We start from the raw sequence: 14,634 nt of genomic DNA, 5'->3' as shown, positions 1-14,634 counted from the left end.
TGTGACAGTTCACCTGTCTGAGGTAAAGAAAAGTTCACAGCTGCTGTTAGATCCTGACCGGCTCTTTCTCCATGTTAATTTTAGTTAAATCTAATTAACAAAGTCAGTGCCGTTGCTCTATGTGTAAATATGTGCAGCTCTCTCTTGTTGAAAACACTCATGGACTCATGGATCCTACCACTGTCTGATGCTGCAGGTTTGTCTTATTGTTGTTGCCCCTGATTGAGGGCAACTATGGAGCAGTCTGTTCCATCTGTGTGTGCGTCTGTCCGTGTGTCTGTGAACAGTCTGTAGCTCAAGTGCTAAGGTGTAACAAGGTAAAATTTTTCAGGTGAAATAGGAATGACCTCTCCTTGTATGATTAGATTTTGGGGTCAATCAGTGCAAAAATAGCTCTGCTAGAGGTCAAAGGTCACTTTTTCAAAAACCCTGAATCTTGGCCAGCAGGGGCAACTATATGCCCATTTTTGTAAACGTGTGTAATAACATCTTCAGACGAGGCATAACAATTAATATTTGATGTATCCAAATTTACCCTGATGTTTTCAGCCTTGTCACCCAGCAGTAGTAATACAATAAACTGTGTGTTGTTTGGCCTGTGGCACAGCTCCCCCACTGCTGCAGATGCATTCACAATATGCTCACATCTAGGCTACAGACACACACACACTCACACACACACACACACACACACACACACACACACACACTTGGCTCACTGAAGCTTAAGTGGGACTTTCCAGTGCAAGGGAAATTCCATAGGATGTTAAAATGGAGCAGATTTCCAAAGCTCTGGCCTTGTACTTAATAAAACACAATCCACACTGAACATTTAACAATTTCCAGCCCCACATCATATTTATTGCTTTTCAATCTGCCATTTTTTCCACTGCTACAGCACTTCTCAAAATGTGTTTTTTTTTTTTTTTTCCCCAAGGTGACGAAAAGTAGAACCTAATTCATGCCATAAGTCTGGCTCTGCATTGCTTCCTGAGAATGACATGCTTCCTCTGTTACATCCATGTATAAGGCACAAAGTCAGTCCCGCTTCCACATCTGTCTTAGCCTGAATGTCTTTCAAGCACTAATAAAGAAGTCCAACAGATTCAGTAGAAACAAGATGGGCAGTTTCTTTTTGGAGCATTTACCAGGGTGTTAACTTTGTAGCTGGGTTGTATCCATGAACATGTATGCTAGATTCATGTCAAACATCCCAGTTAGAAAACTGTCCAGGTTCTGCATAACGCTGTTCCATCCTCGCTTTAGAGGCTTTGCCGGGTCTCCAGTGATAATTGTGGTGTGCTTTTCTGTGTTACACTTGGTGCGAAATGACATTTTGTTCTCCATGTTTGGGACAGCTACTACTATAGACAAATCAAGGTTTGTTTGTTTTTTTTTAAAATTCTGATGCCAATAATACTTGTTTCATCATCACAATGCATGCAGGTGAATCATTCTACGTCCAGCAAAGTGTCCATGTAGTAAAAAAACACCTTTTCTTGTCTTTCATATTGTAACTGCATTTAGGAGCTCATTAATGTTGTTTTTCTCCACAAAGAGTTTATAAAAGTAAATACTTTGGATTTAGTGACACGCTTATTAAAACAGGAAAAAAAATTGCAATCCAAAAAGAAAGCTACTATTATGCTAAGTAGGTTTGTGCCCTGTTTCAGCCACAATTAACAGTTGCATCGTATATTTCACTGACAATTTTTACAAGTTTATAACTATAACCTTATTTAAGACTGTGAAAGACTTGTCAGGGGATTGGAAAAATAGAGTGAAATACAGAACATACTAAGATAACATTGGGAGTTTCAGCCCTACATCATGAAACTGTTTCCTCAGTTGGGTGACGACAACATGTGTCTAGGGAGTTACACTAGACTAGATTACTTCACTATGACATGGCTGCTGTTGGGTAGGCTGCAAAATTTGGAGTTGACAATTGTGAGCAGGTCAGCTTGAACTCCGACATGTGAAGCAATGATAGCCTTGATAGGTTTGACCTGAAATACCCTCCTGGCGTGGATTAGAGTCTTGGACTACTGTTGTAATACTTCCAAACGTTGTGAAGCGGTCCACACCAATATGACTATAAACACTGTAAACATGACATTGTTTCTATGCAGGTATGATGAACCGCGTTAGATTTATTTATTTTTTTAAAAAATCTGGATTCTATTTGAGTTCCACAGGTTAAATATCCATTATCATGCTGACCAAACAAAATGATGTCCGAGAGCAAATTTTCTGTTGAGACATAAACACTGATCTTAATTGTTGTGGTTTAAGACAAAATGTAATTCCAAATAACAACTATTCACATTTTGTTAAGCACATCCATTAACACTAATAGTGCTGCTTTTATTTCGTACATGCGTATTGACCCATCACTTGCCACTGTTTAAATTAAAGATGATGTCACATGTCTGTAAAAGTCACACCGGCAAACTTACTAGGTCGGACATAGCCATATTCCCATATGACTTTCATCACAGCACAAGTCTAGGCTGATCTGTCACATTAACGGATAGACATGCAAAAGCAGCGGTACTTTGAATAGTGTGAAGTGACGTGCAGAGACATTTTTCCACCTTTCAGCACCAATATTCATCCAAAAACATCTCAGGGACGCTGTTACGCAGTTACCATCATCATAACACACTTTTCTCACTCACTTTGCTCTCCTATTTCAAATCTATTAGGCTACAACAATAAACGAAAATAATTAAACATTACTGTGATGAAAACGGACACGAACAAGTTAGAATACTGCTCCTTAATATAATAATAATAATGCTCAATAGTAAAAGTAATGCAAGTGTTTTCCCCACAAAATGTTAAGAGAGGTCTCTTTCAATATTTAGAGCTATTTTCTCTGAGTTTTTAAAATACCAGCGGCAGGATTCATAAGTCCGTTTCCAAAGAGAGAGAATTGTGTGGATTTGCTCAAGTAAAATATCAGTCCTGGAAACTTAATTAAATTCTTATAATTACAACTTATCCCAAGAGAGCATGAAGAGCATATCAGTCCGGGTCAGGATCTAACAGCAGGTCGCACTGTGGACACCTTCATGTTTTCACATCAAGCAGGTGTCACACAGTTTATAACCTGCAGTTACAAATGTCCTCGCATTGAGTCCTGGGCTTTCAGTTATACTGTTTAAGAAATTTGAAATAAAATAATCTGTTTGCCATTTGAGTCTGATAAGCTGCTATTAGTTTAGATTTAGTCCGTTATTGCATTATTATGCATGCTACACCACTTGCTGCATTATTTAATCTCATGTGAATAAACGGTGACCCTCTTCAGCACCGTGGTAGGTATGTCTGAATGAAGCCATGAGAAACATTGACAGAAAAGGAACCTTTGTCTGAATGACTAGAATGCCGTCACTTTCACAGACTGTTGAAGCCAGCAGCATTCCATATAGTATGTCTGAAAAGGACTTCATTAATTGCTAAGTAATTTCAATCTAAAAGACTATTTGGTAAAACTTTATTTGGTGCACTTGCTTGCTGAATTGACTGAGGTTGCAGATTTCCTTCTCCCTTGGGAATTGAGAGGATGTAATTTATTTTGTCAAAACAAAGAAGAGCTTCAGTCTCTTACAGGTCAGTTTGTTAAAAGTAGTACAGCCACGGGTAATCCTGACTGCTTCTGTTTCCTATGTCGTCATATCTTCATACCAATATAGCAATTAGTTATTGGCCTATGTAAAAAAAAAAAGGTAAATAAAAAGACATAAAATCTAAGAACATTTAAAAGAAAATACAAAATAGCATCACAATCCTTTGCAGACATATATCCTTGCATTAGAAAGTTTGGGCATGCTGAGAACTCAGTGGTAGCATCAACACCAACACCTTTTCAGAATGTTTATGTGAGTGATGTGTCATTCAATGATTTCAGAGTTTGGGATATTTCCACATTATGTCATTTCCATTTTACACATCTTACATATGGCTTCACTTTTGTTAAACTCTACACTGTCTTTGTAGTTTTTAAATAGATATACAACCAGCCACATGAGACTTACAGGTTAAAGCTCTGAGCATCCATGGAGAAAGGAGTACATCAAAAGATCGATCACAAGATTTTATGAATTGATATTAAATTGTTCAGTTGAAAATTGAATCTGCAAAACTATTTTTTAAAACTTTTAATTGAACTGAAAGATGCTGTCTGTGTGGTGAATACCTGTCATAAAATGTGTTGTGTAACAAGTTACTTCTTCCAGTATGTGAGAAAAGTATACTGTATAAGTAATGTATATTATGGTGTAGGGTCAGCATAAGTATTTTTTAAGTTTGTTTGTCTTTTTTAAACAGCGTATACCTTTGTCGTCCTTTATATATCCTCTCCATTTTAATTACATCACCTCTACCTCGTTCATTTCTGTGTGGTGAAAGAGGATGGGAAAAATATCTTTATATAACCAGAGTCACAGCCAACTGTGCTTGTGGTTGGAGGAAATGTCTTTAGGCTTGAATCATCCTGAGCTCTGCAGTCGGACATAACTAGGCTCGGTCTCTGAGGGTGTGTGTGTGTGCATATAGTATATGTGTGTGTGCATGTGTTTATGTGTATTGAAGCAGCTAAGTCATTCCTAAACGGTGGCTGCTGATCAGTCTGTCCTGCTAGAAACTAGTTGCATATAAGTCCAGGTACCTACAAAAGTGTAACAAATTCTTGAACTAAATGTGGTGGACCTTTTTGAAATGTTTTGACTTGGGGTTTCTCTATGTAACAGTTGTCTTTATTCAGTCTAGAAGATCAGTTCTGCCATGAGAAAACTGGTCCAGAAGAGTAGTAGATTATGTCTTTAAGACCAGTTTTCTGATGCATTGTTTTAATATATTCAACAGCTTTGTTGGCCTGGGGAAAAACAAACCAAAAAGTTCATCTTTTTGTCTCAGTGTCTTTATTCTTTAGTATTTTACTGGAGCTTTTGACATTACATGTTGGGGCTGTACAAGAATTTATGAGATTTATTGAATTACCAATGAAGTAGCTGTGTATTCCAACACTGGCATACTTCCACAGGTAGGTGCTCAGGGTTACTGACCTTGCTGTACTGCATATTGGATAACTTGATTCTATATTCTAACAGACATGGTACTTGGAACACTTTTCCAATATCCACTAAGCCGAAATTGAGAACAATGCAAATCCATCAACATGTTTGAGAACAAATCCGTTGTTCTCCTGTTTAGTGGTATCCTTTAAAGAAAGCATTGTGATTTAAACCCATTATTGGCCAGAAAGTTTGACAGGCTTCAGCCATACAGTTGAGACCATACCTAAAAAAAATCTGTTTTGTTTCCAACTTCTTTGAAATAGTCCTGCAGCGCAGAAGTCTGCCTCTGGCCATGCTCTTATCCGAATCAGTCGGATTGAACCTTGTTTTAGACTCTGTAAAAAGTCTCTGTATTTGTTCCAGTGAAGCATATTCTGCTTTGTTCTTACCCGCTGAGAGTTCTCCAAGCTACAGCTCTGCCACAATATGATTCCCTTCAAGTCAGGTCTGTTGCATGTCTGCAGCAATGGTTGTAGGCTTGTTGGGCTCCTCGTAGCTAATTTTACTTGTCATGTTTTTACTTCTTCGTTTGATTGGAAGGCCTCTGTGATCAAGTCACCTTAGGAGTAATTACAGTGTCAAGTTATGCGGGAAGCAACCAACATTGTCCTGTAGTCAGCCTGCTCTTAGCTTAGTGAGTCTGTGTGTACGTGCTCTATAGATGATCATGCTTATGTCCATCTTCAGTGTGAGAATTGGGGAATTCATGAGATGTATAACCCTGTGGATTTGGAGGTTGGCTTTCACGTCCTTCAGCATCCTATGTATAAATAAAGATGATGTCTTTATAGCATCAGGAAGAATTTTGCTGAGGGATGTAGTGAGGGCAAAAGAAGGGAGTGATTTGTACAGCTGAGACCAGAGAGAGGCAAGCTGAGTAAAAATAAGGCACAGAGAAGCAAGATGGAAAGGTTGTGGAAATTAAAACTCAGAATTCCCTTGGGTTTAAATCAAGATGTGATTTATTTGAATCTTTAAAGTAATATCTAAAGTCAGCCATACCAGTTCTGTTTAGTATTACTTTTGTATTTGTTTATTCAGTCCTTGTCTACCTTGTGAGAAACTCAAAAGAAGCTGGTATATATCGTTTTTATATTTATGGGAAACAAATGTACATGAGGGCTATAACAATGATAGAATCCTCCGCAGTAATGGTTATTTTGGAAATCTTTACCTCACGCCTCAGTGCTGGCAGCAGCCATAACTGTTCTTACTTTTACGGGTTGTATATCTTCCCCCAGTCACATGAACATACCATCAGGAGTGACTGAAGGGAAGTTCTTTAAATTTAGCCCAATTACATGAACTCAAGGATGAATTGGTTACATTTTTGTGGTCAGAGGCCACTGTGAGCTTACAAAGCTTTTTTCTTCTACAACACAGAGGAAGTTGGACATAGCATGAGGTTATCTAACGCTGCCACTGTCAGTGTGGTCCATTATTATTATTATTATTGTTGTTGTTGTTGTTTATGATAATAATAATACTTTAGTTTCATTATAAATGAGCATTTATATACAGAGTTTTGAAAACAACTGCAGAATCACACTGGGTTCTGTAAATACACAAGTCCAGTTCCTTGGCTTCAACATTCAGTTTTAGTTAATGATGTGAGCGGCTTATCTGCAACAGTATGGAGCTCCATGGTCTTAATGCTTGACAGCAATCTGTAAATACAAGCCTCAATTCCTCTTGCAATAATGACTCTCAGGCCTTTTCAAGTAAATCTAGGGATGTTCTTAGAAGCTCTGTCTATATCTTGCCATTATATTTTCAATTTTGTTACTTTATATATATATAGCTCCAGACCTAAAACTTACAGCAAGTTCCTCAAAATTAACATTACCTGCAAGTCTGCCAGTTGACTGATGAAGCAGACCAGTTTCCCGCAATGCAGCTATTGCTCCACCAGACAGCCTGTTGCACTAATTGATCTTACTTGTTTCCCTTGTCTATTTCTATTTAAAATCCCACCTTTGACATAAAAGCGAAATGAGTAACACAAAAAGCAATAAGGCTGATTTCTGTTATTGTCTCAAAGGAACAGGAAGGCAAAAAATAAATAAAAATCCTCTCTCCATCCTCTACTCATCATATACATATCACTGTGCCCCCATCCACAAATCTAACATCATTAGGTTCACAGCTGACATGACTGTGGTTGGACTTCTCTCAGTGGGCGACAAGTCTGTCTACAGAGATGAAGTCCAAAGACTGATGGTGTGATGTTCAGGGGGCAATCTGGTCCTGAAGTCCACAAAAACAAAAGAACTCATTATAGACTTTGAAAAAACTGAGACCCTGACCTACCAACCATCAACAGAGACTGTGTGGAAAGGGTTCCTGGGTAATGACATTGATGAAGATTTCTTTTCCCACCTGGAACATTGAAGAAGGCACAGTGACTCCACGTACATAGGATCCTCAAAAAAAAAAAAAAACCTGCAGGACGAGTTGCTGATCAGCAGCAGACAGGAAAGCCCTCCACAGGATCATCATCACTGTCCAAAGGACCATCGGCTGCTCACTTCCTTTTTGAAAGACTTATTCAGCTCTTGCTGCCTCAGTACAGCAGCAAACATTCTGAAGGACTGAGGACCGTAGACACCTTCTGTTCAACCTATTGCTGGGGTCTGTTAAATCGCAGACAGACTCAAAAACATCTTCTATCCCAGAGCCGTGAGAGGACTGAATTCTGCCAAACACTTACACTAACTGTCTGGACCTAAGTGCCTACTAGCAATTTATTCTACTCACTGTGACATTTACAGAATCTGGAAATATCTACACCTTTTGCACCTCATGCACCTTCTTCCCCTTATGCACCGCATAATTATATACTCAACCTACACATGTTTAAATGTGTAAATGGGCTCCGCTTATATAGCACCTTACTCAAAGCGCTTTACAATATTTCCTCATTCACCCATTCACACATATTCATACACCAATGGCGACAGAGCTGCCATGCCAAAGAAGCAACTTCGGGTCCAGTGTCTTCAACTGTGGAGGGGCATTGAACCACCAGCCTTGTGATTAGAGGATAACTGCTTTACCACCTGAGCCACAGCCGCCCATATGTTTACATACAGCTGCACCCTGTATGTCAGTTTTGCTCTACTTTACATTTTTGTATGTTCAGCAATGTGCAATATCCAGAAGTGCAACATCAGCTGCACTACTGTTTTATAGTTCTTAATCACAAATGCACCAATGATTACAAAAACTTGTGTAACACAGGTCCCGCTGTTGGTAGCCCAGTATCGCGAAACATCCTGACTGATCACAATTCCTGCTTATACTCTTGGTGATGTGCTCTGTGCACTTGCACTGTGGACATTCTTTGAACTTTTTAATCAACCCTTGTAGTGACATGTGCAGGCCACCGAAGCCATATTAACTTAGAGTTATGTGTATAAGTGAGTCAGTCACACTATGTAGTAGCTTCAAAGAGAAACTAACTTTTGTATTGTTTGGTTTCTTTTGCTCTTTTCTCTTAATTGATTTCTTACTAAGACTGGTCCTACAATAAATCCAGTGTTGTTTATTGTTGTTATTTACAGATGTTCCTCTGTTGTTTTCTTCCAGGTATCAGAGGCCTAGAGGAGTGCGTCTTGAAGTCGGCCACCCTGTCAACTGCCCCTGCTTGCCCACCCTTCACCCCACTCAACTTTGAAGCCACGCCCATTGTACGGGTTGCAATAGAACCCAAACATCCAAGTAGGTCTTGAAAGGAACACATACACCAAATCAGTTAATTCATTTTCAGTGTTTTAACATTCATAAATATTTAGGAAGTTTTTGCTTTTTAAATAATGCATTGAAGCTGGAACATCTGCAGATGACATACATCATACTAACCACTGATATTTTTAAAGAGGGGAATACCTGTCACAGCCTGCCCATATGACACTGGTCTCTGTACATTTCTCATTACCAAACATACAAACGAGACAAACATATTGTCTTGGTCATTTATTTATTGAGGAGCTGTGGTACAACATTACATATCTGTGAGTGACAAAAGTATGGGAGCCTTACCTTTCAGTATCTAGTGTGACCTTATTGTGCAGAAATAACTGCAACTAAATGTTTTCGGTAACTGTTGACTAGACCTGGACATTGGTTTGAATTGAGCCCCTTCCTCCATACAGAACAGTTCTTTTAGATGTTCATGGGTTTCAGATACACAGATGTTCAGACAATTTCCTTCAGAATACTTAGGTATGATTCGGCGATGGTTGTTCTACCAATGATGCCAAGTAGTCTTGGCCCAGATGCAGTACAACAGGCCCAACCCAATATACTACCACCATGTTTCACAGATGAGAGAAAGTTCTTATACTGTTGTCCTTTCTGCAAACAAAACACAGCTCATTTCTACCAAAAAGTCGTAGTTTGGTCTTTTCCATCCAACAAAACATTTTCTTGTTTGTCCACACAATATTTAGCAAACTGCAGAGGGGCAGTATTTTATTTGAAGAACAGTTGCTTCCTTCTTGCAACTCAGACATTGTTGTTCTGTTTGTTCCACTGGACTCATGAATATCAACATTAGTCAATGTGAGAGAGGTCTTTAGTTGGTTGGAGTGATCTTTGATGATCGACCACTCAAGGAGGGTAACGATGGCCTTGAATTTCCTCCATTTGTAGACAATCTGTCTGATTGTGGATTGGTGGGATCCAAACTCTTTAGAGATGTTTTGTTCCCTTTTCCAACCTGATGCTCATTAACAGCTCTTTTTGTGAGTGCCTCAGAAAATTAGTTGTTTATGCCTTGATACATCTCTACAAATGCGTTGGGAAGTAGGTATTGACCGACTATTGGTTGGACTGGTTATTAATGCCGATGTCTGGCATTGTTACGATTATTGGTATTGTTGTTTTTACTGACCCATTATCACAAAATACAGTAAATTAGATACTTCAGCTCTAATGCAGCTGGCTCTCACTCTCTGCAGTCACTTTGTGGTCTCAAGCAATGTCCCACCCACAGCTCTATCTTATTTACTGTTACATGTCACGGGTAACAGCCAATCACAGAAAGCCATCGTTTACAGACTGGGACTAATGAGCACATTGGCTGAGCAGAGAAGCTCTGGTGAATTGGTGGAGCTGTGTTTGGAAGAGGAAGTAGCAGATACTGCTGAAGGTTTATTGAACACTGCAGTTTTCCAAAAGCATGTCTAATATGCCCGTTAAACAGAAATGTAGGTGTTCAACAATCTGTTCTAGCTGACAGACATATCTGTACATGTTCATATACAGTAGTCCTTTTTAATAAACAAACCTAGTTCTGAACAACAAGTTCCCTGCTATCACATGCTGTTAATAATTCACTTTTAATGTCTGTCAGTTCCAAATATTGTTTATTAGCCTTTCTAGATCACTAATAATCAATATTGGCCATAAAACAAATCATATCGGTTGATTCCTATTGTGAAGATCTGATTTTGATACATTACTGTTCTTTAAATGAAACGGAGACTTACTCACATCTGAATGTCATCCAACTAATGGAAAACACCAGACTCCAAATTTTACCTTCAAATCACCTGCTTGTCCCAGAGGTTCACATACTTTTTACACGCACACATATCTAACCCCAAATCCTTCTCCCCAATAAATAAATGACCAGGCATGTCATCTGTCTCATGTATTCAGTTAGATTCTCTCTATCTACCTTTAGGATTTTAGGGAAATTTGATGATGCTTCACATCACATTTATGCAGAAATATTTAAATTCTAATGAGCTTACTAATTCCACTGTATCTCAACAAGTAGTGTATGGATTGCCACGTAATTTGACAACACAGAATTTTTATTCTGTTGACTTTGGGGGTCTCCTGACGTTTCATCTTGCATCACCGCTAGGCCACATTTCTCCTCTGATATATTTCATGATCAACTTGAAACATTTCCATCAATATTTGTGAAAACACTAATACATATATAGTCGTCAGGTGATTGCCTGACCCGTGAAATGTCTTAAAAACTAATAGATGGATAAAAGTTTCAGCTTTTGTCCAGTATTTAGATTTCTGATTTAAAAGATTATGATGAAAAACGTGCAAAAATAAAGAGATTCATGGGTAAACATTGTCAACTAAACATCAGCATTTGCTCTTGTCATTGAGAACTTGCTAACATATTTACAGTTTTTAATCTAATTGCCAGTCTGCTAAGGACAACAAACAGAGATGCTGGCATGGTTGTCTTCTCTTTGGACCCTGTTTTTAAGGCAATGAAAGACCAGAAAGTGACATTTACTTTCCCCAGTGCAGTGCACAGTGCATTGGTGGGAGGAGAGAAAGAAATCTTCACTTCTGTTTTATATTGTAAATAAGGACTCACCCACAGAAGTTACTGTAAATCTCCTAATCAGTGACTTGGTTTCTGTCTTATTTATTTGTTTATGTCAGGTGAGATGCCAAAGCTGGTGCGTGGGATGCGTTTGTTAAATCAGGCAGATCCCTGTGCTGAGGTTCTGATCCAAGAAACAGGAGAACATGTGCTGGTCACTGCTGGTGAGGTTCATCTGCAGCGCTGCTTGGACGACCTCAGAGACCGGTCAGTATGTGGAGGATATCTCCAAACATCTCTGTGGCTCTGCCTGTGTGCTTTTACTACTGTACCATATCATCACAAAGCCCTGTCTCGTTCTTATTTACATAAAGTCTTACCTTGTGCATTGTTATTAATAACTGCTTCTTATGCGGTGTCTGTATTCCATTTCATACTTTTTCATGTTTGACTTTTTCTGAGTCACATTGATCTTCTGTCTGTTTGCCCTTTTTTTGGCTCCTGTGTAGTAACTATGTACGTGCATTTGGTTCTGTAGTGCAACTTGTACACAGTGTGTATTCATTTACTGAGTGACTCAGATCTAAGACAGAGAGGGCTGATCTGTTTCCAATTTCAGCGCCATCATTATCTGGCTATCATTACGCATTGACTGCTGTCTCTCTGTCTGGATGCCGCCGACCTCCTCAGAGGAACAATGTGATCCCACTGATAGGCGGATTATATTATATGAGAATTTTTACAAGGGAAAATTAGGTTTTATCATTGTGTCACTGCTATGTTTTTGTTTGACTATGCAAGTTCCGCTAAGATCAAGTTGAGAGGCAGGTTTCCTACTTATTGCAGGAAGTTTCTTGCTTATTACTGAAGTTTAATTTGAGAACTTATTGTAAAACACTGACCCGCCTCGTGACATTCATAAAATGCATTACCCAGCATACAGTTATCAAGGAACAATTTGTGTTGGAACCAGTTATCAAAATGACAAAATGCGCTTTAATGATTTAATGATTATAATACTGAATGAAGCAAGAGCTCCAAACTATGCTGCAGCTTTACAAATGTGTGCCAATATCGAAAAATGTTAGCACACTGCAAAATGTCATTAACAAATAGTAAGCTATGTGTATTGTTTTTACACTTGTTGTTGTTGTTGTGGGGATTCAACAATTAATGTGTTAATTATTAAGTGTTAAGAGTGTTGGTAGGTGGATTTTAGGAAACAAAACTGGTGTGTTCTTCTAAACTATGCTAACTAGGTACTAATTGTTATACTGTATTTCGCTTATGCAGAAAAAAAAAAGAGTTGAATTGAGAATTTTGTGATGCAAACCAGTAAATAAGCATGACTTGTAAAATGTGAAGACTTGCTATTTAGAGGAGCACAAAAATATGTTTACCATTAGATATGGTCAGGTGACACTTTGTATGTAAGATAAAATAAGATAAGATAAACTTTATTGATCCCTCACTGGGGAAATTTACATCCCACAGCAGCTGGATATAGATAAGACATGAAGGAAGCAGGACAAGAATTACAAAAAGTACAATAAGGCTAAAAAATAAAGATGTAATAATAAAAGTCTCATAGAGACAATATACCAGGCATGAGGAACTTACATGGATACGTACACACACAACATCAGTTTGGGACAAACCGATCACAGACAATTGTGTGCCCCAGTGTTGGAGTCAACAGGCTCTGGATCAGTCAAGAGATTCAGTTTCTCACAGCTGAGTCTCCATCACTCTCAGTGTCAGTGTTTTGATCACCTTCACAAATATCCACACTTCTACCAGCAAGTGTTGTTACTGTTATCGTGTCTGCATTGTCAACACGTTAAAGTGTGTTTCAAATAGGGAATTACATTCAGATAGTGTCTATAAATGTGGGGATTGATGGTATTGGCACTGGTGCTGATTACCACTGCTAGCAGCCCTCCTAGGTAGAAAGGCCCTATATAAGTGCAGGCTGTTACCATTTTCAGACTTTAAAGCACTTTCTCCCATTGTTGAGAACACCATGTTTTGATCAGAACAGACAACACTATGGTGGTAGCAACATCAACAGATGGGGCAGGCTACAATCCCCCCCAATGCACTCTGGCATGCAAACTGATTGTATGGAGCACTATTCACTAATTATCACTGGGAGCCACTCTTATGCCAAGAATCCAAAATTTGGGAGCAGATCTGCTGTCCAGAGGAATTTCAGTGTATGGAGACTTGACCCTGTAGCCTATTGCAACAAGCTACTGCAACCATTCGACCAGAGGTTTGACAACCTCCTGGGACCTACCTGAGCTTTACCTCTTACCTTTGCAGGGTTTTATAGGTTAGATGTCCCTGCACCACCACTGACTCATACTGTCCAACGTGTGGGCCTGCATGTGACCTCCGAGATTAACAGTTAGTCGAAATGAACTTATCTGGCAATGCAGGAATTAATATTTGAAAGAGAATTTGAGGTTCCTTGTAACCCTGGTTCTCTGATAACATGAGCGATGTGTCTAACCAGATCCCGCTCCTTGCGTAAAGTGAGGAAGAAGTGAGCTTATCTTGAATGACGGGAGATGCTGCTTCAATCCCTTTAATAGGGAGGGAGCATGACTCTGCCATGATGAAAGTGTCACTACTGCCAGCCAGGCTGGAGTAAAGATATAAATGCTTCTGAGGATAATGCTGAGAGAGCGTTCCCCGTACTGACACTTCACTCATGTTATCAGAGGAGTGGAGGTACGAGATAGTAACCTCCAGTTTAACGATAAACATCACATAAGCTGTGTCTGATTTCATATTGTTTTTTTGACATAGTGACAGATGTTTCCATGTAGCCAGTAGGGTTTACCAGCTTCTTTTTGGTTAATGCAATAAAATGATGTAATAAAATGCTGAACACACTTTTGCATACAATGTGACACCTAGCTTTGTGATTATTATTGTATTCTGATAAAGATGTTTGGGGTTTATTGTTGGGAAATTATAACAACCTACAGTAACATACAGTACAGTGTAATAAAAAAGATTAAGTGCATATTGAATCACAATATTTTTTAAATGAAATTTTCATACTTTTGCTGCTCAGGCACACACTTATACACACATTTTGTAAACCTCAAGTCAGCAGAGCAGTAAAACATACAGTGATGTACCTTGACAGTATGATGTAAGACAGTGCCATACAGCCTCACAGTAAATACCCACATACAGCAATTAACATCGAAATATTGAGGCTACTAGTTGAGT

The 14,634-nt window shown here is 38.8% G+C and overlaps 1 protein-coding gene across 1 annotated transcript in view; it reads left to right on the top strand.

Moving 5' to 3' along the window:
• Positions 1 to 14,634, top strand: part of efl1 (elongation factor like GTPase 1) — an 80,953-nt gene that overhangs the window by 42,319 nt on the left and 24,000 nt on the right. The window contains exons 16-17 of the mRNA XM_008290289.1: positions 8,673 to 8,804; positions 11,508 to 11,655. Coding sequence (XP_008288511.1) covers positions 8,673 to 8,804; positions 11,508 to 11,655 — 280 coding nt within the window. The remainder of the gene's footprint in view (positions 1 to 8,672; positions 8,805 to 11,507; positions 11,656 to 14,634) is intronic.

The sequence above is a fragment of the Stegastes partitus genome, unplaced genomic scaffold (assembly GCF_000690725.1).
Source record: "Stegastes partitus isolate 25-593 unplaced genomic scaffold, Stegastes_partitus-1.0.2 Scaffold665, whole genome shotgun sequence".
Lineage (NCBI taxonomy): Eukaryota > Metazoa > Chordata > Actinopteri > Pomacentridae > Stegastes > Stegastes partitus.
Note: the sequence above shows the minus strand (reverse complement) of the source record. Positions and strands in the feature narration are given on the sequence as shown.